The 26,512-nt window shown below is 41.7% G+C and overlaps 2 protein-coding genes across 5 annotated transcripts in view; both read right to left on the bottom strand.

Moving 5' to 3' along the window:
• LOC149311301 (gamma-aminobutyric acid receptor subunit rho-2) overlaps positions 1-802 on the bottom strand; it is a 41,104-nt gene extending 40,302 nt beyond the window's left edge. For 2 of the 3 annotated variants that reach the window (XM_089530745.1, XM_089530747.1), the window contains exon 1: positions 391-801. In XM_089530745.1, coding sequence (XP_089386871.1) covers positions 391-599 — 209 coding nt within the window. In that variant the 5' untranslated portion in view covers positions 600-801. Of the gene's footprint in view, positions 1-390 lie in introns of all 3 variants that reach the window. The other variant, XM_089530746.1, reaches the window with a different exon arrangement.
• A 3,502-nt stretch (positions 803-4,304) lies between these two features.
• On the bottom strand, positions 4,305-25,758 carry UBE2J1 (ubiquitin conjugating enzyme E2 J1). Of its 2 annotated transcripts, XM_089530743.1 has the most exons (8): positions 25,484-25,758; positions 19,151-19,224; positions 15,819-15,950; positions 13,154-13,238; positions 12,345-12,450; positions 11,308-11,440; positions 9,783-9,917; positions 4,306-5,310 (listed from the first exon to the last, which is right to left on the bottom strand). In XM_089530743.1, the coding sequence occupies exons 1-8, from the start codon at positions 25,512-25,514 to the stop codon at positions 5,047-5,049; spliced, it is 960 nt and encodes a 319-aa protein (XP_089386869.1). In that variant the 5' UTR covers positions 25,515-25,758; the 3' UTR covers positions 4,306-5,046. The 2 variants fall into 2 exon arrangements, with proteins under 2 accessions (XP_089386870.1, XP_089386869.1); XM_089530744.1 differs by lacking the exon at positions 15,819-15,950 and having other exon boundaries at positions 4,305-5,310.
• Between the last annotated feature and the right edge of the window lie 754 nt (positions 25,759-26,512).

The following is a 26,512-nucleotide window of genomic DNA, read 5'->3' as shown; positions in this document are numbered from 1 at the left end:
AGCTCTTAAATAATCTTCAGTCACTATGAAACATAGTCCCACTGATGTAACTGGTCTGCTTTCAGTGTAACTGAGCAGAAGAGGCCACTTTCACATCCAGTTGTTTGCTTGAGAGTCAAGCTGGAGACCACATTGTTTTTTAAAACCTTGGAAACAGAACCTGTTACAATAGCTCTGAAAGCAGAAATAAAAGACACTATACAGTTTAGGATCACTACTACTGTCTTGCTGACTTTTCACAATGACAGCTGTAATGCATGCCCTTTTCAGGCGCATCACACATTATGTATAGTGCTCGCAGAAGCATACTTTACATTGCCTTGAAATAAATATACAGTGAAAACAGAGTGACACAGTGTATATTTTACTTTGGTACAGTTCTTTCCTTACCTTACTTTCTGCACCTCCACTTGTCCCGTCCATCTTCTCCTCCTGTGTTTTCTGCTCTCCACAAGGAGGACCAAGCAAAAGATCAACAGAATCAGTTTTGCAGAACAAGGCATTCTGAGGCTATCGCTATTCCACTTTCTGTCAGTCCAGTAACCTCCTGCCATAGACTTACATCCTGGTTTACAGACTGAACTGGCTGCATCTTGCATTTGCCACAGTGATCATTGTTACAAACACTGCTTTTCTGATTTAATGTTTTAAACCAGCTTTTCAGGGCTTCCTACTCAAAGCTCTTCTCCTCCTCACTGCTCACTGATTGGCCATTACTCAAGTTAGACTTTGGCAACATTTCCACAGGGTCCTAAATGAGAGCTTTTGCAGAAAGCCAGGGGATAAAAAGAATGTAACTCCATCTGCCAGATTTTTGCTCAAACCCTTAATCTCAGAACTGTGCATGCCTTCTGTCAGACTGTGTAAACCCATACTTCTGCTTTTTATTAGGGAGACAGGATAAATTGTATGCCATTGAATGAAACTAGGGACATTACCGCACCCGGGTGTTCTAGCACTGTATTTGAGCAATTTCTTTTAATGTGATTATATTGGTAGCCATAATGTTATGAAAACACTTATTTCTGCATTATCTTTTAATAGCACAATAGTCCTTGCTTTGTGAAAACTGCTTCTGGCCTTGGTTTTCAGACAATGTACACTACCTCAGCCCTCTTCCCCCCTTCCTTTGCCCGGGTGTTTTTGTTTATATTTTCTTTTGAAATTTTGCAATGATGAGATCAGATTGGTAATCACAAGGTTATTTGGGCAACCCATTTCAGATGATTTAGTATTCTAGAGCTCCATGTTGTTTTACATTTTAGAATCGGTGGTTCTATAGATAGCAATGTGTTCCTTTATCCAGCATTATAATGTATTATCCAACATTTATCCTGTGAAAATCTTCTTCACTAAAATGGAAGCTTCATGATGTAAGAGAAGCTAGAGAATGGTTCATGACACACCCACTCACACAACATCAACCTCACAATCTCACTGCTGTAGCGCTAAAGCAATTCATGCTTGAACAATCGTGTGAATCTAGTTATATTAGCAGTGATTGACGGGTTTCTCTCATTATTACAAAACTGCATAATAATGATAGGACAACTGTTCAGCAATGGAGGGTTGCCTGTGTCATGTAAAGAGGGTAGGAATCACATATTGTAATTCCACTCCAATTCCATCACTAGCATCTTATGCGGTGACATCCTAGAATTCAAAGACATGGCCATGTCAGTTTGGATTGGTATACAAAGGCATCTTGTAGAACCTTTGCTACAAAGATTGCTGAAACTGTTAATTTATATTTGCTGTGGTTACATTCCTTTGGTCACTGTGCTAGAAACTATTCCACCATAATACCTAAGCCTCGGGCTGCCTTATCCCCTGCTTTGAGATCACAGTGGCAAGAACCAGTGTAGTTACAGGATCAAATATCACAGGAATCCTTGAAGGGTGGGCAGGATGATGGGACTTTATGTGCTGGAAATGAATGTATCACAGGTAAGTACCAACATTCCTTTTCCCAGCAGACAAGGTCCCATCATTCTCTAGAGTAGGATTTACCAAAAAACCCAAACTAGGGAGGGAGGTGCGACAAACCACGGAGGCTCCTGGAACCAACCACTGAGGCACCAGTCTCCCAAGGTAGACATTGTGCCAGAAAAGTCCGATGAATGTGGAAAGAGATTTCCACGTTACCGTCATGTAGACCCCCACCAGGGCAGTATCAGTGGCCTGAACTTCGGATGTGACTGCCCTCTTAGTGGAATGAACCACCATGCTTTATGGGGAAGGATCAGGTCTGCAGACTAGTGACAGGCAATGAAGTGGACCCTAAGCTGTCAGGCGAGGGAAGGCAGTGAAGCCTTATAACTCAAAACCACAGCTGGAAGGAGGTGCTGGCACCCTCGAAGACAGTAAAAATGTAAGACTCTAGTGTAATTTTTAACTGTTTTTAAACATGAGGTGAGTGTTAGAGCCTAACACATCTAATCTCAGAAGGCAGGAAGCCAAAGGCAGATGTGTAGCTTTAGACCCACAGAACATGGACTCCACCTTGAGGAAGTTGTGGATCTTCATACCTGGCTGAATCATTGCTCAAACGTCCCTCAAAGGTGGAGGAGATAGTGTGACCTCTTTATTGTAAATAACTCTCCTGCCTTTAGCTCTCCGTTTGGGGCAGAGAGACAAACCACCTCTCTCGTAGGCCTGTAAGTTCCCCTCTCCAGGGGGAAGGATGTGAGAACTCCGACTCTAAGAGTCAGGCAGATCTTATCATTGTCCTCTGCCTGACGTCCCCTCTCTGCTAGATCACCAAGAGTCAAGGTAGGAACTGGTGGACAAGATCCAAGATGGCGGCCCCCACCCATGTGGCCAAGATGGCGGCCACCAACCACATGGTCAAGATAGAGACCATCTTCTAGGAGGCCCATGGAAGCAACAACCCAAAGGTACATTATGGTGATCTCATCCTCTTATCGCCTGTCTGTGGCCCCGGCCACTAGGAGAGGCTGGAGAACACTGGGAACCCCCCCTCCTCTGGCCCTCCGGAAAACACAGATGTAGGAGGCCGCTGATCTGAGAACATTGCCCAGTTACAATCACCTAAAACTGCTGATGGGGGGCCCAGTAGGAAAGGAGATCTCACGGCCCCTGGATCCAGCGATGTGCATGAAGCCAGTTGTGCCACCAAGTCCCCTGGCCCTAAACAGGCTGGGCGGAGGAATTGGGCATCTTCAGCAACATAAACCCCTCTCCTTGCTGTGCCTCTCAGGCCTGGCAGATTGGCCTGCTGTGCCCCTGGTCCTGGAGCCATCACAGGCTGCATAGAAAAGGGAGGCCAAGTCCCAGGCAACACGGAGCGTAAACGCCTCCTCTAGCTATATCACCATATCTCAATCTAGTCATTGCAGATCAACCAGACTCAGTGGCAGCTCAGGCTGCATAGGGAGGGAGCAAGCCCTCCCTGTTGTCCTGCCCTTTGGTTTTAGAAACAGAGAGAGCCTCGTTCCCACACTAGGGAACTGGCAAGAAAAAGGCTGCTGGTGGAAGGAGGCCAGGGGAAAACTCTGTAGGTATAAAACTTCCAAGATGAAGACATTTGGCTCACTCAAAAACACATCCTACTAAGAGCGTAGACAGGAAAAAGACTGGCTTCCTAAGGGGGGGGGGGGGGGTAGCTCCTGCAAAAGGGACCAGGCATGATTTTTGTGTTTCTTCCTGCCTACTTAGGAGCAAATGGGAGGAGCTACCCACTCTAGAGGATGATAGGACCTTTTCTTTCTGAGTGCAGAAAGACCTGGCAGTTAACTTTTTAATACAGCTGCCTCATGTTTTGCCAACATAGAATATCTTGGGGAAAACTGATAAACTTAGAAGAGGGTGAGAATCAAATTGAGAAGGTAGGGATCAGGGAGTGATTTCCTGCCTGTTTTCCTGTCAGAATTTAAATTGGAAGCTTTCTGTTTCTTACGCCAGCCTCTCTCAGAAAGGTCCTCCAGGGATTCCAGTCACACTATACGGTGATCTTTCTTGGATCTAGATAAGACTGGAACTGGTAAATAATTCTCCTCCATACAAGAAAGAGTGCAAAAGGGTGATTGGCACAAAGCCTTGCTTACTGTCATACATGGGAAAAGAAGTTATTCATAAAGATAGCCTTCCACAGTAAGAATCTGCAATCCTTTACTCTTCCAACTTACTGGTTATTAAACCATCAGAGAAAATTCAAATAAAAGTCCCAAGTTCTTTTTTTGGCACGTGGCAAATGTCATAGATAACCTCAATTCATCATATCCTATTTATGGATTTTGAAATTATTTTAATTTTTTAAATGATGGGCACATGAAATAGTTAATTTAATGCATTATATATATTTCTGGAGTCAGTCAAAGTCAATAAGTTCTGGGTAAATTATGTAGTTATATAACCATTTCCAGAATATCCAAATGTAAAAAAGCCAAATATACACAATTGATGTTGAAATCTTGCAAAAGATTATTCTAACTTCTTGACAATTAAAATTAAAACAGAAACCAAAATATGTTGTGGCCCCCTTTTTTAATGTACACTAGCAGTCTCACAATGTAAGGATTTTTCCTACATTTGTTCTGTAAGAAATAAACGTACTTACAAAATATTAACAACTTCCCTTCCCTGCTCAATTTAATAACATTTGCTGTGCAAATATACTTGCATTTCAATACATCCCACCCAGGTAAACTTGTATAGTCGCTCCATTATGAATAATTATTCATGCCAGCATAAAACCACAAATTTCATGTTTCTGTCATTTAAAAATTATCCACAAAAGTTCACAAGTGAAGCATCCAGTCTTCTTACTCCCTAAATATCCTGCTACTGTAGAAACATTTTTTCCACATGACTTCAGGTCATCTGCTCAGTTTGTACAGATTGTTAATAAGTCCATACTCACACCAATATTAAGGTGTGCACTTCTTGCAGATATTAAAGTACCTCATAGTACACCAACTTCAGACTTAAAATAAGTAAATACAAAAAGTAATCTTATGTAAACAATCCTCATATCCAACATCCAATATCTTAATAAATCAATCAAGTCACTGTTATGAGAGAAATTCATAACTCAAATATATAGTCATTGGATAGATATATACGCCTAAATATAAGAGCTGCTAATGCTAAAACAAGAAGAAGAATTAGGACATTTGACCCCACAGGATCTGCGTTGACCCTTGGCTGTTGACCATGATTGTAGTTGACTGACGTTGGCACTCGCCCTTGCTGTGCATGCCTCTGGCGAGGACTCAGAGAAGTATTATTTGCCATAGACTGAGTGTTGTTTTCTTGACTTGAGGTGGCTGAGTTGGTCTGATTTTCAGACTACGAAAGAAAAGAAAAGGGGGGCTGGATTGAAAAGAGTGGCATGTAACATACAGTACAAATTTTTTTGAAAAGTTCAAAAAGAATAGAACAGCTAACTTTCACCTTCGTTGAATGTGCTTTTCGGAGTAGAGCAAAAGGTGGCATACTGCCAGATCAATACTAACTTAGTATTGGAAAATGCAGTTGCTTATGCAGCAGAGTGTGCCAATATTTTAACAATAATGGAGGGAAGAGAGTGTATTTGATAAAGACAAAATAAATGAGCCAGCCTACATTTATTTCAGTATGGGATCCTCCATACCCTGCTAGGAAAATCATGCTCTGTAGTGTGGGATATAGTGCAGAAACCTAAAGCTCAGTCCCACTGTTCATCCAGATAAAATCGAGGAGATGAAGTAACAACTGAGTGATCCAGCGACTTGCCAAACTCCTCAACTTTCACAGCTGGACTATAATGGATCTCTGGTAATGAAGTAAATTTAACTGTTGATAGTATGATGCTTTGGTTCAACTGGTCATCTCTCAAATTCTCTATGTATAATACAGCTATGGGTTTGTCAATAGGTCTCTTTCCTGCCGATACAAATATCCACTCAACTTCTAACACATGAACCTCCCGACCAAAGGGATTTCTATCTGCCCCATATTATCTTTTCTTCAGCCGCCCCATTTCCTAGATATCATATTAAGAAGTGTACACTCATTTTAAAAATACAGTGGGCCCTCGCCTTACGCGGGGATCCGTTCCGGATCCCGCCGCGTAAGGCGAATTCCGTCTATGCTCAAGCCCCATTATAAACAATGGGGCTCGTGCACGGCGGCGCACGGGGCGCAAGCGCCCATTCAATTGAATGGGATGCGCCACCCCTTCCACCCTGCGCGCGCCCCGTGGCTTGAGTGCGTATGCTCAAGCCGCGTAAGGCACGCCCACGTATGACGCGGGCACGCTGTATACAAAAACCAGAACAAATGAACTGTAAATATTTCATTTGTTCTTCATTTAAAATAAAAAATGTGAAAAACAAAATACAAGATCGAGTTTAATTAGGCCTTCCTTTCTTTTCTTTTCTTCTTTTTATATATCTGCATTGAAGGCACTCATTTGATTAGATACAGTACTAGGACACAGTGTAAAGTTCACAGAATAATCACAGAGATGGGTAAGAGGCATGGAAACCGGCAAACTGAAAAATGTATCTTAACTGTCTCTAACATGTGTGGGGAAAGTGCAGTCCACAGGCTATGTGCTGCCCAAAATGCCCTATTCTGCAGCCCCTTCCTCATTTAATTTTTAATATTTTTTTGCCCCAAGAACAGCTCTAGCTGACTTAAAACCACCACAGAATGTGGCAGATTAGCCCCAATACCCCCATGACCACCCCATAATGGCCTAAAAAATTAAAACAGGGGCTGAAAACAAAACTGGAAGTTATGTGATGTCACTTTCCATCACAGTGGACATGCTGGTGTGGCCCTCCAGAGTGGTTCAGGGGTGAAAAATTCTACCTGCCCTTCCAACATTCCTTACCCCTGCTCTAAATTAAAAACCTTTGCTCAATCTGTCTTAATTCGAAAATGGCTGCAAATGTCATGGTCCAGTGGGCCCTTGTTATCTGCTGGGGTTTGGTTCCAGGACCCACCATGGATACCAAAATCCATGGATGCTCAAGTCCCATTATATACAGTGCCACAGTAAAATTGTGTCCCTTATATAAGATAGCAAAATCAAGCTTTGTTTTTGGCATATATAACCTTTTGGAATATTTTCAAGCCATGGACAGTTGAATCCGTGGATAAAGCATCCATGGACATGGAGGGCTGACTGAGGAGCCCTGGTGGCACAGTGGTTAAATGCCTGTACTGCAGCCATTCACTCAAAACCACAAGGTTGCGAGTTCAAGACCAGCAAAAGGGCCCAAGCTCAACTCAGGCTTGCATCCTTCCGAGGAGGAAGCTAAAATGAGTACCCAGACTGTTGGGGGCAAATTAGCTTACTTGCTAATTAGCTTACTTGTTGTTCACTGCTATGATCTTTGGAATAGCGGTATATAAATAAAACAAATAATTAATTAATTATCTGAACCATGTACCCCAAAGTGATGGGTAATATAGGACGGCTGATGGCAAATATGAATGTAATACGAATTGAATGAAATTCTAAAACAGAAGAGGAAAAAACCCTCTTTTCCATGCACATCCCTATTATCCCAGCCTTTAGCCTTCCTGTCTAGTCCTCCTCATTTGTTCCTTTAGGCCTCAGAAGCTAGCATATCTGTGACCATTCCATGGTGTGTCTCAGCCAAATACTAATGGGACTAAACAGACAGGCAAGGACACAAAATGTTTTATGCAACATACATGGAACCTACTAGTATTACAAAGATGTTGATCTCATTGCAGCATGGGCAAAATACAAAAGATCAAAGAAATGATTGGGAAATACAGTACATCTATGTAGACACATCCTTAAATATCTACAGAGACAATCCTTACGCAGACAAAAAGGGATGTCTTTCTGTTTGTTGGACCACAACAAACAAAAGGTGGCTTTGCAAAATACTTTCCAGGCCAAATTGTGCTGGAGACAAACGCACAATGCAGAAACAACCAGAGTTTGTTTCCCTATGGCCAATGGCCATAGAATTATGGGCAACTTCAAACATATGCTGAGTGAAGCAATACCACATGCAGAGAGATCAACAATCTGTTCCCTTAAAATATTAATCTACTTTGGGTAGTTAATCATCCATCACATGCAACAAACAGAAATAAATTTAAAGCTTTTTGTTATAAGCATGGCACCTATTCCAAAGACTCAAGTACAGATGGACTAAAACTGGCGAGTAGCTAGAGAAAACAATATCATTCAAAATGGGATTAATTCAACAATTGCTGACTTTTTTTCTGTCCCAGGGAAACATACTATTATTATTTCCAGTGACTGCAGCTGACTGGTTTAAAAGGCATAGACTTTGCTAAAGAATTATGAAATTGGCAGAAAATAAGTTAAATCATATAGTTCTTCACATATGTGAAAAGGAAGAAATTTTTATTGGAGAAATCTGCATAATATTAGCATGCCTGCATTTCTAAATAGCTGGAAAATACTCTTCACCAAGCAACAGATGGTCTGATGTTATTTCACATGATTTTTTTTAAACCAATCTGCACTCCCATCAGACCTGGAACACACACACAGCTTAACTAGGATTTGTCTACAATTTGTCAGTGAATTTAGATTGCATCTACAGCAGTCATAGCAGCAGCTGCCCTGTACCAATATCAGGCCTCGGTTACTTCCAATGTGGATAAGTTATGTAAGCACTCTCCTTCGCCGTATTAATATGTCATAATTAAGCAAACAATTATTTAAAACGGTCAGAATTAATACTGGCCTTTATGTGGTCACATTTACTTCAGAGATTATGAAAAAGGAACATGATAAGCATATTTAATAGAATAAAAGCTCCAAATCACTAAAGTGCAGAGCTTCTATTTGGTTCAGTTTACATAAGTCTCTCAAGCTTAGGGCTAAAACAAGTGTAGCTTTGAGGAACAAGTTCATACTATTTTAGGAAAGAAATTACCCTCTGTACAAGCCCCATTTGGTTTCCAAATGCAGGACACTCAAGGCAAAGAGATATATTCTTAGTTATAGATGTGCTTCTACTTGCTATATTACTTAAACTCTTAAAATAGATATATAGGAGCAGAAAAGCTATTTTTATTAATATAGACATTTCTATTCTCTTTTTATTCCATAATTCCCAGAGTGGATTATAATACTGCACACGAAAACTCACAAAATGTAATAAAATCAAGCAACAGGACAATACAGTATTTCATGATCTCTCATCTGGCCAGTGCAATGAGAAATGTAATCTGGTGCATTTTTTGCTCTTAATGAGAATTCCAATGCACTTTGTAGTGTAAAAATGTTCCCTGTCTATAGGAGGGTTTGTAGATGTATAATCAAGGGTATTCCAAAATACCCTAACAGCTAAAGCCAAAAAATGTAAATTCACATGCAGTGAAATACAGCTGCCCCTCCTAACTTGAGGATCTGTGATCCGTGTCCTTGAATATCAGCGGAGGGGCGACCTCTGCTATTTTCAATGGTGCGCACAATGGCGGATACCAGGGTTTGATTCCCCGCTCAGTCATAAACACACTGGGTGACCCTGGGCAAGTCACATGCTCTCAACCTCAGGGAAAGGCAATGGCAAACCTCCTTTGAACATATTTTGCTAAGGAAATCCCATGAATGTTTCGTTTTAGGGTCACTATAAGTCAGAAATGACTTGAAGATACACAAAAACAACAACAATAAGTAAAATAGGGAATAATTTATCAGAACATTGATAAAAGTTTTTAAAAAAATGATCTCTAAGTAACACAAAGCAATATGAGCCCCTCCCCCATGAAAACGTTTGGGAAATTCCCAATTTCCATATTTATCAAATGCCTACCACGTCATTGATAGCTGTGTCCTGGAATGTTGGAATTGTACTTTCTTGTTGGTGTTCAGGTGAACTGGCCAAGTGGTTAAATTCTGACAGGTCTGTTGATTCAGCAACAGATTTTCTAGATGGGTTAACTTCAGCCTTAAACGAAAGGGCAAAACACCACATCATTAAATGGGAGTTCAGAAATCTAAGATGATATTATCAAAACCAGTTTTCTTATCTGCGTGACTAATTCAGTCCTTATTAACAGGCACACACATAGCATGCACCATTAGTTCTAGAGCAAGTTGAAATGACTAAATGACAGATTTATAAATGACAGTATTCAAAAGACAACAATTATGATTCAGGATTTTTTCTTTTATCAACTTAAATCTTGATCACTTAAAATACACAAAATTGAAATGATGGCAAGATTAAAGAAATTCTGGGAGCCAGTGATACTAATTTAATATTTGGCATACTGGCAAAACCACCTCTAAGTATTCCTTGCTTAAGAAAACCCTATGAAATTCATGAGGGTCGCTACTTGCCATAAATCGACAGGTTTCTTGACCTATACATACATACACATATCATGTACACAGTGACTTCCCATTCTCTTATGAGAAGGCAGCACTGTAAACATACGGCAGGAACAGGGGAGGGAAAGCATCTTGTACAGGGAAAGCTCTGGGCAACCACTGCAATGTTTATATCATTTGGTTGTCAAAAGCACAAAGAAAACATTTTTCTGGAAACCACTGAAGGAACTTTATGAATAAGCATGGTAGCCATTCATAATAGTATACTTAACGCACAGAGACAGATTAAAAGCTTAAAATGATCCTTTAAGGGTTTATACATTAGAAAGACAGAAATGACACTAAAAAAATCTGAAGTTCACAGGTCAGATTGGAGGCCCATTCACACTACACAATTATAGCACTATATTCCATTTTTAACTGCCATGGTTACATCTCATGAAGTCCTGAGATTTATGGTTAAGGGAAGGGCACTTAGAATTCGCAGCCTAAGAGCTCTGGTCCCTTAGCAAACTACAAACTCCAGGATTCCACAGGATGCAGCCAAAGCAGTTGGAATGGAATGATAGGACTATAGTTATTTACTGTGAATGGGTCTTCAGTCTCACCAGCAAAATTACAATGAGATATTTGTGCACTGTGGCCATATTATTCTACTGTACAATTTTATTCTTCTGCACAAATTCCCTCCTTTAGTTTCTGATATTCCTAATTAAAAATATACAACTATTTCACAAAATAAACCTAAAAAAAAATTAACAACTAACAAATGGGAGGGCAAGCTGTGATTTGGATCCTATGAAGCAGTAAATGGAGTATGGTTCATTCACCTCATAAGGAATCAGGAGCATGAATAGTCTTTTTAAAAATCTCAGTCTATGTTATTGCCATTCTTTCCAACCAAAGACCTGTGTCTAGGTTTGTTACACTGAGTTGCTTACCTTAGAAATGGCAATACTCATTGAATTACGTAGTAGAGAGAAAATAACAAATTATAACTCTACCTTGAAACTAATTTGCCTAGCAAGTTCCTTGGCCTCTTTGTCAGCAGCCTGGCTTGAGGCACTTCCAGATGTTAATGGTAAGAGAGCTTCTTTCATAAGTGATCCGCATCCTTCACAGTAGAAATCCTGAGACCTAAAGGGTAAGAGAAATTTATACATTAGTTTAACGGAGTGCTCAACAGCAATCATGTTCACAGGATTCATATTGAATTTGTACATGTATGTTTTGAGCACTGAACTACTACTACTACTACTACTACTACCACCACCACTATTTAGATTATTTATTCCCCACTCTTCAACCACAAGGGATCTCACAGTGGCTTACAAATTGTTGATTATACAGTCCCCTGCCCTCAGGTTTATAACCTAAAAAGACATGACACAAAAGGAGAAGGGAATGGCAATGGGGAAGGAGATCAAGTCCAGCAGATATGGCCAGTTCTTCTCTCCCTACAAGGCTAGGGTGGTAGCAGCAATGAGTATAGGGGGAGGGGGTGGATAGAAGCTGTGTAAATCCTCATAGGAACCTTGAGGGCATTTAGACAGTCGCTATAGTTGGTGTGACATAAGAGAAACAGGAGGAAGTCTTTGCATTGCCTACAAAGGGGAGGATCAGGGAAAGCTCTCACTCTTGGTGACTACCATGAACATCATAGAAGTCTTCACATTTGGTGTGTGTTCTGGAACAGGTTCTGCCTATTTCTCTCTGAATAATCATAGTGCTCAAACCAGTTGTTAGTTCCAAGTAGAGTACACCCACTGAATCAATTGCTAAATAGTAAGTAAACACTTATGCATTTATGCATTCCTATTAATTCAGTGGAGCCACTCTTATTGGGACTAGCAAATGGATTTAGGTCATAGTGGTAAAAAACATATTCCATACACTTTACTCATTAAGAATAATCCTTAAAGGTACTTTGTTTCCAGACAAAAACAAGCTCACAAATTAATTCAGTTAAGATTATTCAAAGAACACTGAAATAAGCCTTGAAAAATTAACAATAAAAACATGTTAAAAGTAAAGCCCATACTTCTTAGCAAGTGCTCTTCTTTCCTCAGGTGTGTAGTCTAGGGATCCTATGGCTCCCTCCCCTTTTGTAGGCATAAATCCAATAATGGCAAGCAAGGCAGTTCTTACTGCAGTCAAGGAAAACAAATATGCAGGTTAACCAATGATTAAAAAGAAATCCTACTGAAGCACAAAAGCCAAATATACAAGCAATCTGGATTGCACCCAGTGGTGTCCACCCACCAGCAGAATGGACACTGTGGATGGAATGCTAACAGACATCTTCTCTCCCTTCCAGACTCTCATGGGTCCCAAGGAGACTTGATGGAATAGATTTTGGTGGCAGTCTGCAGGAGGAGTAAGGAAAGACCTGCTACTTCAACAGAGGTCCACTGTTGATTAAAAGTGGACCTCTGATTAAAAGAAGAGGAAAAACCTGCAAACTTAATCAACCCCTGCCTCCAGTGACCTTCCACATTACCACACATTACCTCTTATAGTGCTGCTATTCCACTTTTATGGCTCTGGTTACCTCCTGTTGCATTCTGAGGCTTGTAGTTCTGTGAGGCCTAAGAATTCCCTGGCTGAGAATTCTAAATGCCCCTCATTAAACTGTAAATCCCAGAATGCAACCGGAGGCAGCCAGAGCAGTAAAAGTGGAATAGCAGCACTATAAGAGTGTAGTGCAGTAATCTAGTAAGACATGCCTGCACCGAAGCATAAATGTAACACAAACTATAAGAAAAGATTTACTATCCATTGTAGAATTTCATACTATGGATACAGTAAATTAAGAAAGGTCTTTGACTGCCAATATCAGTTGATACTTACTGCTCCATGATGGCTGCCATGTTTCAGGGTGGTGTCCTGAGATACTTAGGCAAATTTTCTTTCCCACTTCAAACCTGCCGTTGGCCTTCAACAGGTAGAAAGAAAAACAATATTCTCAACCCATTTTCAGAAACCAAGGTTCACCATAAATAAGTTGAAAGAAGTATTTGTCAACTGAAGCTAATACATACTAACATCCAAGATCTAGTTCAGAGGTTCCCAACCTTTGTTGGGCCGCAACCCCCTTTGGGGATGAAAGTCCTACCCGCGGTCTCCCTGATAGGTTGGGAGACTGGGAAGGGGCGGGACTTTCGGCTGCCTACAAGCCCCAGCGGGCTTTGCGGCTGAAAGTCCCGCCCCTTCCCGGCCTCCCAACTAATTAGGGAGGTCGCCGAGGGAAAAGGGGAGGGACCTCCGGTCGCAAAGCCCGCTGCGGCTTGCAGTCCTGTCCCCTTTCTCCTCGCAGTTGCCTGGCAACCCCGGGGAGAAGAGGAGGAGGAGGAGGCCTGCCCGTCCCTTCCTCCTCGCGGGTGCCTGCACCCACAGGAAGGAAGGGAGAGGAGGAGGGACCCCCCTGTCCCTTCCTCCCCATGGGTGCCTGCACCCGCGGGAAGTAAAGGAGAGGAGGAGGGACCCCCCCGTCCCTTCCTCCCCGTGGGTACCTGCACCCACGGGAAGGAAGGGAGAGGAGGAGGGACCCCCCGTCCCTTCCTCCCCGTGGGTGCCTGCAACCACGGGAAGGGAGGGAGAGGGGGCGGTGGCCCCACTTCCATTCCCTTCCTCCGCAGGCACTTGCAGGGAGAAGGAAAAGGAGGGAGCCCCGCCCCTTCCCCCTTTCCCCACGTGATGCCTGCTCCAGCGCCAGCACCCGCGGGGAGATGGGGAGGTGGAGGTGGGGGGATTCCCAACCTGGTGACCCCCCAGAAAGGGTTGCGCGACCCCCAAAGGGGTCAGCCCCCCCCAGGTTGGGAACCCCCGATCTAGTTCAACACCACAGGGGAATAATATGTAGCCTTATCTATAGCAGTAGAATTATTTGGCCACACAGAGATAATAACATTCTTCTCAAAGAATAATGAAGCGACAGCCAAAGGTTTCCTCTAAAAGTAGATGTCGCACGTTATGCATGTAGCAGTTTTTACACAGAGGCTATGGGAAAGACAGGAGTTATTCTTTCATCATTGCTGATTCCTTAAAGACTTGGATAACTTACTGATTAAGGGGGGGATACAGACAGGCAGAAAGGAGTGCCAAGACACCACCCCTTTTTGCCCCAAATTATTGCCGCGGCGACCACATGGCACTGGCAACGACATGCTCCAAAAGGGAGCCACGAAATGCAGATCCTTTCCGCACTGCTGCCGAGGTGTCATTAGAGCCCTGGAGCAGCGCGGTGACATCCCTTGTGCGCCGTGGCGTTAGAGGTGGCACACGAGGCACGTCACTGGCACACGTGCCATCGAAACGCGCACACCCAAAATGGTGCCAGGAGAGCATGGAGCGTGTGGCCGCTCCGCACTCCCCAGTCCTAATTTTGGCCCCAGGCCGCTACAAAGCGGCGGTCTGTATTGGGCCTAAAATAGCAAGGACAACAAAAACTAGTCTAACATGCAGTATTCCTGGTAGCTAAATAAAAAATAAGGTATGAATGCCACCACTGTCCCCAAAATCTATACTGTACTCTACTTCTGACTCATGTGGCTTCTTAGTGCTCACAAAATAAAATGTTTAGAAAGTTTAACAATACAGTGCTACCTCGGGTTACGAAATTAATTCGTTCCGCGGCGCCGTTCGTAACCCGATACATTTCGCAACCCGAAAAGGCTTTCCGTTAGCGCTGGAAAGCCGCTAGCCACGCTTCGGATTTGAATTTCGCGCCGAAATGAATTTCGTAACCCGAAAAATCTTTCGTTACCCGGAACAGTTTTTTCCAATCTAACTTTTTCGTACCCCGGAAATTTCGTAACGCGATCAATTCGTATCCCGGGGTACCACTGTACTAGGCTAATCCAAATTAGGTTTTTTTAATATTGTATAATAAATTGAACCACCACCACTAGCAATTCTCTGTGTGCTAGACAACACCATGTTGTTTTTAATACAACTATTGTAAAGTTTTTTAATGTAACAATTAAAATTCTCAGTGAAAATCCCCACTTAGTTTGCTCCAAACCTTTACAGTATTTTTTCTTCCTCTGTGAACCAAGAAAATCTGTAGTTCAAAAAAGAAGAAAGGTAATAATAATAATAATAATACGTTTTATTTATAGACCGCTATTCCACAATGATCATAGCGGTGTACAGTAAAAATTGAATACAATACAAATATAAGGTGACAATTAAAGGCGGGAGAAGTCTCGTACTTCAGGCAGTCCCTGATGTTGCTGGGTCTGCCTGATCGCTCCCTCTGAGGCCAAGATGACAGTTGAGGAGGGAGGGGATTTTCTTCCATATTCTTTGGACACTTCCAGTGCTTCATGGACAAAACCAAATACTGTACTAAAATTTCAATTAGACTTGTTGACAAGGAGGTAGACCAGAAATACAAAAAAACCCTACATCTATATTATTTTAAAAATTATTCACCATATTCTTTGAGGTTACGACACATTGGCAATCTAACTAAATGACTGTGCTTTTAAGGATGGTTGCTGAACATTCTTACCGTTAAGAGAATAATACTTGGTGGTTTCATAGGATACTCTGGTGGCAGAACTATGCGTCCATGATAAACTCCCCCATCAAAATCTGAATCTGGAGGGCCCCTGACTGTGAAGTGCCACTCAAAAAGATTATCCTATTAAAAAATATTAAACATGCACTGAAAATAACAACCAACCATTCCTACTGTAAACCTATCAAATTAAGGTTGAAATTAGATGACATGTTTCTCACATAACTGCAAATACTCTTACAAAGATTTGTTGTGCAAATAATTTATTACTGGCTTGAAGCATAAACTAATGCTCGAACTGGCAGCCTGAGTTCATCATAAGAGTTTAATGAATGTTCAAAACTGAATACTAGACTTCTTACATAATAATATATGCTACACAGCAACAATTGAAGCAAATGTTTACATAAAAACACACCTCATATAAACTAAGATGTATTATTTATTATTAATTCAAAGCTCCAACATAAACTAATGCATATGTATTTTTTAAAGTCCTTTAAGCATAGATCACACGCTCCCTTTTACAGAACCTCCTCTTTCAAGTATGAATTTCTCCCACTAGTTTTAACCGTGATTAATGCCCAGAACTTTAACTATGTTTACTGCTAATTAAGATTTACAAGTATTAACTAGTTTTGTAAGAACCAGGATTTCAAATCAAGCTCGGAGGCTAGTTTCAAACCCATGATTAGCAGAATGCCTCATGAAGATGGTCAGTACCCTCATTATCCTTAATTGTAATTAAGCTCAGTATGAAAAATCCACATTAAAGAGGGGCTAGGAACATGTGATACCACTGTTACCCATGTTGCTCCATATAAATTTTGGTATAAATGATAACCCTTAATGACCCCTAGATGAACTCTAATAGCCTGTCCACCATTGCCAGCAAGGCATGAGGACATGTACACACACCCCTGAGGGGCATCATCACATTATCATATCTGGGGAAGTCACATAAAAGGATTATCATAGGACCAGGAAGAGCAAATGTTTGCCTTCCCTGAGGCTATTGCCCCCTCCCAGGTCTGTTGTCCGAGCAGCTTAAGACCACTAAGACAATCAGACAGGGACATCCAGGTGAAAAGCAAGTAATTAAACACCTTTGTTCTCACCATCAAGCACCTTTGCCAGAAGCAAGATTTTGCCTATAAATACTCTCAGATTTGCCTGTTCACTGGGACAGTCTGGATTTCAGGGGGAAGCGCTGTCCCCTTGAACCCTGACCTGGCTCCTGACCAGTCATTCCATGGCTGAGCCTCATGCCATCCTCATCATATTCCATTTGGATTCCTGGAGGGAGTCTACATTCTGGTACTATCACCCCAGTGATGCCTAAAATCCTATTCCATGCTAACCTATGCTTTTCCTGAGCCTTGTATGTGTGTGTGTATGCTAGTGAATCGTATGTGTTTTTCCCTTTATAAATAAATTGGTTATTAATTCTAGAAGTCTGTCTCAGCTCCATTTATTGGGATCCCCTGGTCTACTCCGTATACACATCGGGAGACGATTCTGCAAGGGCTGTCGTAGCAGGCCCTCCTCTTGCAATATTTGAGCTAATAACAATAATAATAAAATTCCCCTAAACGGACCCCTGGCTACACCACAATTTGCTTCTAATTGGTTTAGAGAATTCAGATTGGTACCAGTCCCAAAATCATTCTCGACAATAAAAATCTCAGATAATGGTTTTAGAAATAACATGATTTTCTACATTCATATTTTATTAATTTAGAAATTTCAATAAAGCATAAACTTTTAGAAAGTTTTTGAAAAAGCAAACAACACTGATCTCCAGAGTCACTAATATGACTTTTGCAACTCTCTCATATGCAAGTCAAATAATGCCTAACTATCGATTTCTGAGATCATGTGAGTACTACAAATTTTCAAATGCCTGATATAGGACCACTGTACAAACCAATTACATTATGTAGCAAAATTTGCCACACAGCACAGGTAGTACTTATGAATGCATATACAGTACTTCAGAGAATATAGCTGAATAGTCTGACCATAATTAGTAAAGTAGACACAGTACATAAAGCCCCATCATTATGATCTACATAACACATGTGTACAGCCACATGAGCCAATTTGTAAATTAACAGGCACCACTGCTAGAATTTACCCTGACATCACTGCTAGAAGTTACCCTCAACTGACCTAGAAACTGCTTATTGGCAGCCAGATGGACACATAGTATGGACTTTGCCAGAAAATTATCTGTCCTTCATGTCTTTGTCTTTATTTCTTTGCCTGAAGGCCATGTGGCAGGAAAAAAAACCTGAATTCTCATTAGATAATTTCATACAGAAGGCACAACATAGTCCTACAACTGGTTTAAAGGGAAACTGCTTTTGAATCATTATACTGGAAGACTAGGCAAGACTTTGAGTATAAAAATTCTTTGAGTATAAAAGGCATTTTATTAATCCAGCAGATTGAAGTTCAGACTCAAAGTCTTGCCTAGTCTTCCAGTATAATCCTTCAAAACGAGTTTCCCTTTAAACCAGTTGTAGGACTATGTTGTGCTTTCTGTATGAAATTATCTATTGAGAATTCAGTTTTTCCCCCCTGTCACATGGCCTTCAGGCAAAGAAATAAAGACAAAGACATGAAGGACAGATAATTTTCTGGCAAAGTCCCTACTGTGTGTCCATCTGACTGCCAATAAGCAGTTTCTAGGTCAGTTGAGGGTAACTTCTAGCAGTGATGTCAGGGTAAATTCGAACAGTGGTGCCTGTTAATTTACAAATTGGCTCATGTGGCTGTGCACATGTGTTATGTAGATCATAATGATGGGGCTTTATGTACTGTGTCTACTTTACTAATTACGGTCAGACTATTCAGCTATATTCTCTGAAGTACTGTATAGTAAACCCTGACTCCAACAAAACCTAGTAAACCCTGACTCCAACAAAAGGATGAGGGAGAAGGAAAGAGGACATAGATATGTGTGAACAATTCTGATTTAAATATATGAGTCTGGGCAAAAGGAGTTTTCTGTTCTGAATTTATTCAGTTACACATCTGTGAAAGGAAAAAAACTTGTTTGCAACTTTATCTGTACCAAGAACAGCTGAAATTACTTACCCTGTTTTTAAGGTTTAAGATAGGTTATCTTTTCTTTTTTAAAGGGAGGTTTACATTAACACATAACACAGATCTATGAGCTCATATACAAGTCTAAATCCCATTGCCATTAACATGCTACAAATGCTAGTCATATGTAATATGTCGTAGGAAAAGTTGTAAAACTGCTGATAAGCCCCTAACTTTTGTAGATTTGTTTTCCAGAGTGAATACACACTAACCTCTAAGGGCTGGGCATGATAATGGTCTGTCGGATCTTTCAGTTCAGCGGCTTCTTTCATTAAACGTTTAACAGCTGAAACAAGAAAAAATCACTACATGAGTAAAAAAAAAAAAAGGAAATAGAATTTATGGCTGAATTAGTATTGATCCTACCCCTAAACAATATTTTTAAAAGTAAATGTTGTATTCAAATGGGAGACATAAAAACTGGGCACAAATCATATTAAGATGAGACACGGAGGAATGTAGTAATTGAAAAGGAAGAAAAATAATACAGTCGAGTGGAACATTGGGAGAGAATTTGTTAAATTCAGTAAATATATTATTATTATTATTAACCTTTATTTATAAAGCGCTGTAAATTTACACAGCGCTGTACATACAATCTTTTTAATTGGACGGTTCCCTGCCCTCAGGCTTACAATCTAAAAAGACTCGACACAAAAGGAGTGGTGGTGGGGAAGGGGCCTCTCTAGTAGGATAATACATATAAAATACATAGCAATATAGGAAATGATTCAATAAAACAGGCAACAAAAGAACATCAAATAGCAATATCAAATATATCCAGACTTATATGTAAGTATGTAAAATATATAGCTTCCAAATACATTTATAAAACAGAAACATGGTATATATCCAGCAATAGGCAGCAGAAAAACAAAATTGTATCTCTGGTCTGGATCTATGCACCACTTCCATGCATGCAAGGAATACCTACTAATGAAGGGGCTATCAGATTTCTCCTTCAGACTGCATTATATAGCTATATTAAATGATGCTCCTGAGAATATCCCTGATCTTCAGAAGCAACCTCCCAAGGAGACCAGACAGGGGAAACAGGCCTGTGATGTGTTGTACTTTTCTCATATTTTGGCTTTCAATGCTTATAATATACAAAATGTGTGATACCAGAAGACAAAACACTGGATGTGAACAAATCAACATTTTCAAAAGTGTTTCAAGTACTGAAACCTCCAAGTTGCTTTTCTTATCCACAAAAGAAAAGATGGGGCATTGGGAATATGTGGCATTGGGAATTTTATTTTGTTTATATTAAACTGCTTTTAATTTTACTGATAGAATTCAAAGATATAGCCGTGCTAATCTACAGAATCATATGTACAGAGCTTGTAGCCCCCTTTGATACTAACTGAAAAAAATGTCAGTATGAGCTTTCATAGACTTAAGGCTACTTCCTCAGATGCATCTGAGAAGCTCGTGCTGACAACTTCTTTCTTTCAGTTAGAATTAAAGGGGCTACAAGATCTCTTTAATTTTATTGATAGTTTACTTATATTCAGAGCCATAGTTAGTGTTAGTCTGGAATATCAGTATTCAAAGCAATCTTGTACCACCTTTTGGACTGTGTGAAAGAAGTTGTAGCAAAAGCTTTCCTAGACTTTGGCCCCATAGACAGGCCAAAATAAAGCTGCTTTGGGTCTCTTTGGAGGTATGCTGTTTCAATGATGCATTAGGACTGGATTGTGGCTTTGGTGCGGCTTCCAAAGTGGCCCGAAGCAGCTTTATTTTGGCCAGTGGCCAGTCTGTATAGGGCCTTTGTTTACTTCTTCAGATGAACAAAGTGAACTGCTGCCCAAGAAAGATCTTTACAATTAGACTGTATGATTAGTCACAGAAATGCAAAATTTGTGGGTATGGTAATGAGGTGACAAATTCAGTCTTAACTATGGTAGTTGAAGGACAAAAGCAGGAGGAAAGATGTTGCCTAAGGCCAGGATGGGTGGATAACCACATGAATGGCGAGGAAATTTTGGAATGTGGTTTGTGCAGGCTGGGAACCAGAAAGGAGATGTGATAAACTGGCCAAGAGTGTCTTCATGAGGTGGGATGTTAACCAGTGTTATAATTTGTATGGAATTCAAAGTTATAGCTGCATTAGTCTGTAGAATCAGTATGTAGAGAAATCTTGTATGCTGTTTTTTAATGTTGTAAGATGCCCTGAGTCCCCAGCCTTGGGAGAAGGGCAGGATATAAATAAATATAATCATCATCATCTTGAAGCACCTTTGAGACTAATTGAAAGATAGAAATTGGCAGCATGAGCTTTCGTAGACTTCAGCCTACTTCCTCTATTTAATGCAATTAGTCTCAAAGGTGCTTTAAGATCTCTCTCTATATGTGTGTAGCAGGAAGCCATACTCTGTGCAACTTATTTTGCCCAGTTAGTCTCAAAGATGCTACAAGATCCTTTTGCAGTTTAATTATCTGTAACTTTAGTATGATGTTTTTTTTACCTGTATCTGATTTAACTTTTGTAACCCACCTTGTGTCCCAGGCTAGGGGAAAGGTAGGATATAAATAATAATATAATAATAAAAATAAAGGTTCACATTCCATGCAGCAGACAGAGGTGCCTCTTCAAGGGAGTTCTAATAGTCCTGCTAAATTCATTATATAAAAACCTGGGATGTGACCAAATCCCAAATTATTAGACTTAAATGCTACACTAGATACAAGTGATAACAGAACTCATGATACATCTACTATATCGTTAGCTGGCTTCTGATGATACTTCATGAGCAAGTTACATGTGGATTGAGCATGCATGTGCACATTTATATATGTGCACATAAACATAAACACAACATCACAAGTTATAAACAAATTCAATCACATCAATAGCTATGTCAGTCTTCATGGCCCTTCTATTCATCCGACTATCTTCACAGATACATCCAATAAACAAACAAACAAACAAACAGGAGATAACCTTAGAATATAGAGATTCTGTAGCCCCTTTGAGACTAATTGAAAGAAAGAAGTTGGTAATTTGAGCTTTCGTAGAATTAAGTCTATTTCCTCAGATACATTTGGTGAAGTGGAAAGCCAGGTACAGACCTACAGTATATATGCCACTGATGTGTGAAAATAGCTTTTCAAATTAAAAATCCTTTGTGTATGGAAATGAAGTAGCAAGTCCAGTTTTAAAGATGGTTGTTTGTGAACAAAGGCATAGGAAACCTTGTTGGTGACTGTTACTAGGCTCAGGACCCCCTCTCTAGAGAGGCTAGACTGGCACCCTTCCTTGTGCCTTTCCAGAGGAAGGCAAACACTGCAGGCCTTTGGACTACTGCTTTAGTTAAGTTCAGAACTTTTAACTGAGCGTAGTATTGTCTGGAAAGGCAATGACAAACCACTTCTAAATCTTGCTAAGAAAACCCTAGGATGGGCTTGCCATAAGTTGGAGTGAACCTGAAAGCATATGACAACAACAACAAGAAGAAATGTCTGTACAGTATTTGTAATTACTGCTGTTTTTACTGGGTGCGTTTTTAAAATCGCTTATAATAATTATTATTTAATTATGCCCTAGAGATGTGAAATTTTATCTGTACTTAACTTTGTAAACTATCTTAATTCCCAGGAATGGGGAAAAGGTGGGATATAAATATGTTGATGATGTTGCAGGATTCTGTTGTTTTTATTTCAACAGACAAACAGCCAGCTGCACTGAAACAATGTCACGTGATCTGACGCTGACGTATCTATTTTATATAAATGTCTCTACATGTCTCCCTTAAAATGAAAGGAAAACAATATCATACTTGCCCAAACACAGCAGAAGATTTTGCCTGCTTTCAAAAGCTCTGAGAGTCAAGCCTGGTTAGGAAACGGACAGGAAATCCCTGGGATGTCCAGCTAGACAGGAATCTAGAAAGGAATTCTGCCTGAAGCCTCCTTGGAAAGCTATTGCTACCACTCACTGCTGAAAATCATTTTCTACAATCATTGCTGGTTTACAAGATAACCAGGGTCAGGCCTGCTTAGTACAACTAGTACTAGCAAAGGAATTCCATGGCTATATTTCTCGAAAAAGAAAACTCTATGAAATTCATTGTTGTTGTTATGTGCTTTTGTTTTGACTTATGGCAACCCTATGTCAATAACCATGGGGTTTTCCTGGCAAGGTTTGACCTTGCCTTCCCCTGAGGCTGAGAGAGTGTGACTTGCCCAAGGTCACCCAGTAGGTTTCCATGGCTGAGCTGGGATTCAAACCCTGGTCTCCAGAGTTATAGTCCAACATTCAACCCACAAGTTCACACTGGCTCTCATAGGGCCAACCATAGGCCAAAAGCACATGCGCACACTGGAGACTATTTTTCAATTGTTTGAAATAAGTAGTAATGCAATAAGCATATATGAAGACAGAAGGAACAGAAAGATGCTGGGTTAAAACTCAGGTGCAGGTTGAAGCTAATCTTGCCAAGAAAACTCTACAAGAGTCACCGTAAGTTGAAGGCACACAACTACAATGAACTTGATAGGATTTTCTTAGGCAAGAAAGTGGGTGGCTGCTCCCTTCCTCTGAGATACAGCCCACAGCACATGGGATTTCTTGGATTTCTTGTGATGATGGTTGTTGTGTGCCTTTAAGTCATTTCCCTTTCCTAGGGTTGCAGTCTGCGTTTGGTGCCCACATCTTTGGGGCTGAGGCTACAGAGCACAGGGTGTGTCCCAGCGAGTGACTTGGCCACAGAGAGACCAGATGTCCTCCTTTTTCCAGGACATGTCCTACATTTCAACCTTTTGTGCAGGGGGAATTCCAAAATGTCTGCCATTTTGAGCACAACTAAGAAGCCCACTGAGTAACACCACATTTGCTGTTCCTCTTTGTGAAATGTGTCTATTTGGTAGCCTGTCCTTGTTGCAAATAGGAAGATAGGATAGTTCCTTTTCCCTAGGAGCAGCAGCATATGAGACGCGTACTCAGAGCTCAGGGTGCGTTTGTTTCTCACCAGAAGAAAAGGGTGACAAAGATTTTAGGCAATGCTGTATTTCAGGACACCCTGAAAATGTTGACTTTTCTCCCTTCATTTCAGCACAATGGCCAAATGAAAGGAATAATCTGAATAATTTAAATTTAAAAAGCAGAGTGGTGTAGTGGTTTAAATGTCCAGACTAGGACTCTGGAGACCAGGGTTTGAATTCCAGCTTGGCCATGTAAACCCACTAGATGACCTTGGCCAAGTCACACTCTCTCAGCCTCAAGGGAAGGCAATGGCAAACCTTCTCTGAAGATACTTTCCAAGAAACCCCATGCCAGGTTCAACTTAGGATCGGTATAAGTTAGAAACGACTTGAAGGAGCACAACAACAAGATTCAGTCAAGGGTTTGTTGCTAGTAAAGTACACTTTTAAGTCTTTGCCTTACTCAGAGTTCTAGAAGTATCTTGAGAGCCAACAGGAAATTTTAAGCTAAGCTAATCAGAAAAGTATCCTCAGAGAGGAAGGCAATGGCAAACCTCCTCTGAACAAATCTTGCCAGGTTCTCCTTAGGGTCGCTATAAGTTGGAAACGACTGGAAGGCACAAAACAACAACAAACATAGTAAAATACAGTATATGTAATATAGAAGGCATGTAATGATTGTGCGATGGCCTAGGACACTAGGAGACCAGGGTTGGAATCCCATCTGGGCCACGGAAACCCCCTGGGTGACCTCAAGGGAAGGCAATGGCAAACGTCCTTTGGAGAAGCTTGTCAAGAAAACCCCATGATAGGGTCGCCTTAGGGTTGCCATCAGTTGGAAAGGTACACAAGAACAATATGTGATATAGCTGTAAATACACCATATGAAATGGGTCTGTATTTGCGTTTTTAGCTTTTATTTTGTAAGGTCCTACATTGTTCTTCCATGTTGTCCTGCCTTGTCCTCCTTTGCGCTTAGGGCACTTGGTCACCTCCACCAAGCAGCTCCCTTCCCTTCCTGTCTGGGTTGTGTGTGTGTTGTGTGCTTTCAAGCCCTTTCTGACTCAGGGCGACCCTATCACGGGGTTTCCTTGGCAAGTTTCTTCCCAGGGGCATTTGCCATTGCCATCCTCTGAGGCTGAGAGAGTGTGACTCGCCCAAGGTCACCCAGTGGCTTCCAACCCTAGACCCCGCTGTGCCAGCTGTGTGCATCCTCCCAGTCCTTCGGCTTCAGAAATGCAGGTAGAGATGGAGGTGCCAGGAAAGCAGGGGCAGGGAGGGCAGGCAGGGTGACCTGAAGTGTCCTCGCCACAAAGGAGGGCAAGGCGCCGCAAAATGGAGGGCATTTTGGAGGACGTGACCAAAATAAGGCCTAAAAGGCACTCCTATCATGCTTCCTGGCCATGCTCAAAATGGGAGGGCGATTTAGAACCCGGACAGGAGGCTGAAATGGAGGACGCAGCGCCTGGCCACCCTCAATAACACAAGCGCCGCGGCCTAGACGAGCCCTGAAGCCGCGGCGTCGCGTGAATTCCCAGCCCGGGGCCGGGTGGGGGAGGGCGGGCACCGGCGACCCGCATCCCCGGGCGGAGGGCTGCTTCCTTCCCCGCCGCACTCACCGGGGCTCTTGAGGTTGTATCGGGCCTCCATGGCGGGGCAAGGGCTCTTCCACAGCCGGCTTCCTCGCTCTCTCCTTCCCTCAGCGCCGCCCGGCCACGACGAGGAAAGGAGGCCACGTCAGGCTCCCTCCCGGTCGCCTTTGACCCTTCTTCGGCGACTCACTCCCAGCCGCCAGGGAGGGAGGCAGGGAGCCCGGAGGGCGGGCAGGATTCTCAGGGGAAGGACTGGAGGGAGGAGGCCCAGCGGAGGACGGACGGACACACGCCCCAACGCCCGCCAACGCCAACGCCAACGCCAACGCCTCGCCCAGGAAGGGCCCCGGGGGCTGAAGGAAAGAAGGCAGGCAGGCAGGGAGGCTCTTCTACTCCTCCTCCTCCTCCTCCTCCTCCTTTCTCCTTCTTTGCCTTCTCCTTTTTCTTATCTTTCTTTCTCCTGTTTCTTCTTCTTCTCCCTCTTCTCCTTCTCTTTCTCTTTTTTCTTCTCCTTCTTCTTTCTCCTTCTTTCTCTTTCTTCTCCCTTTTCTTCTCCTTCTTTCTCCTTCTTCCTCCCCGCTTTCTCCTTCTCCTTTTTCTCCTCCTCCTCCTTTTTCTTCCCTTTCTTTCTCTTCCTTTGCAAAATATTTGGATATTTGAATGTCTAAATGCCCGATTTGTATATCCTGACTGAATATACAGGCCGAGTACCTAAGGCTGCGTGATGCGCAGTGCCAAAATAATCCAGTTTGACACCGCTTTAACTGCCATGGCTCCAGAATTCTGGGAACAGCTCTGGTGCCACAACAAACTACAAAACCCAGAATCCCACAGCATGCAGCCATGACAGTTGAAGCAGTATCAAACCGGATTATTTCAGCAGTGCAAATGCAGCCCAAGACTGCTCACATAGGCCCATTTTCCTAAGCGTAACCCTCATTGGTGCTTATTATTGTATACAAATACTGCATATACTCATGTATAAGTCTAGAAATTTAGGTCCAAAAATCGACCCCTCAAGACTAACTTGACTTATCTATGGGTCAATGTAAATAC

The sequence above is a fragment of the Sceloporus occidentalis genome, unplaced genomic scaffold (assembly GCF_023333645.1).
Source record: "Sceloporus occidentalis isolate IW3139 unplaced genomic scaffold, rSceOcc1.0.p SCAF_6, whole genome shotgun sequence".
NCBI classification, from domain to species: Eukaryota; Metazoa; Chordata; class Lepidosauria; order Squamata; family Phrynosomatidae; genus Sceloporus; species Sceloporus occidentalis.
This window is presented reverse-complemented; position numbering and strand designations above follow the sequence as displayed.

Coding starts and splice junctions, on each gene's coding strand:
- UBE2J1 (XM_089530743.1), bottom strand. CDS start 25,514: ATGGAGGCCCGATACAACCTCAAGAGCCCCG. Junction 19,225..25,483: donor ATACAACCTCAAGAGCCCCG/GTGAGTGCGGCG, acceptor TTCTTGTTTCAG/CTGTTAAACGTTTAATGAAA. Junction 15,951..19,150: donor ATCATGCCCAGCCCTTAGAG/GTTAGTGTGTAT, acceptor ATTTTTTAATAG/GATAATCTTTTTGAGTGGCA.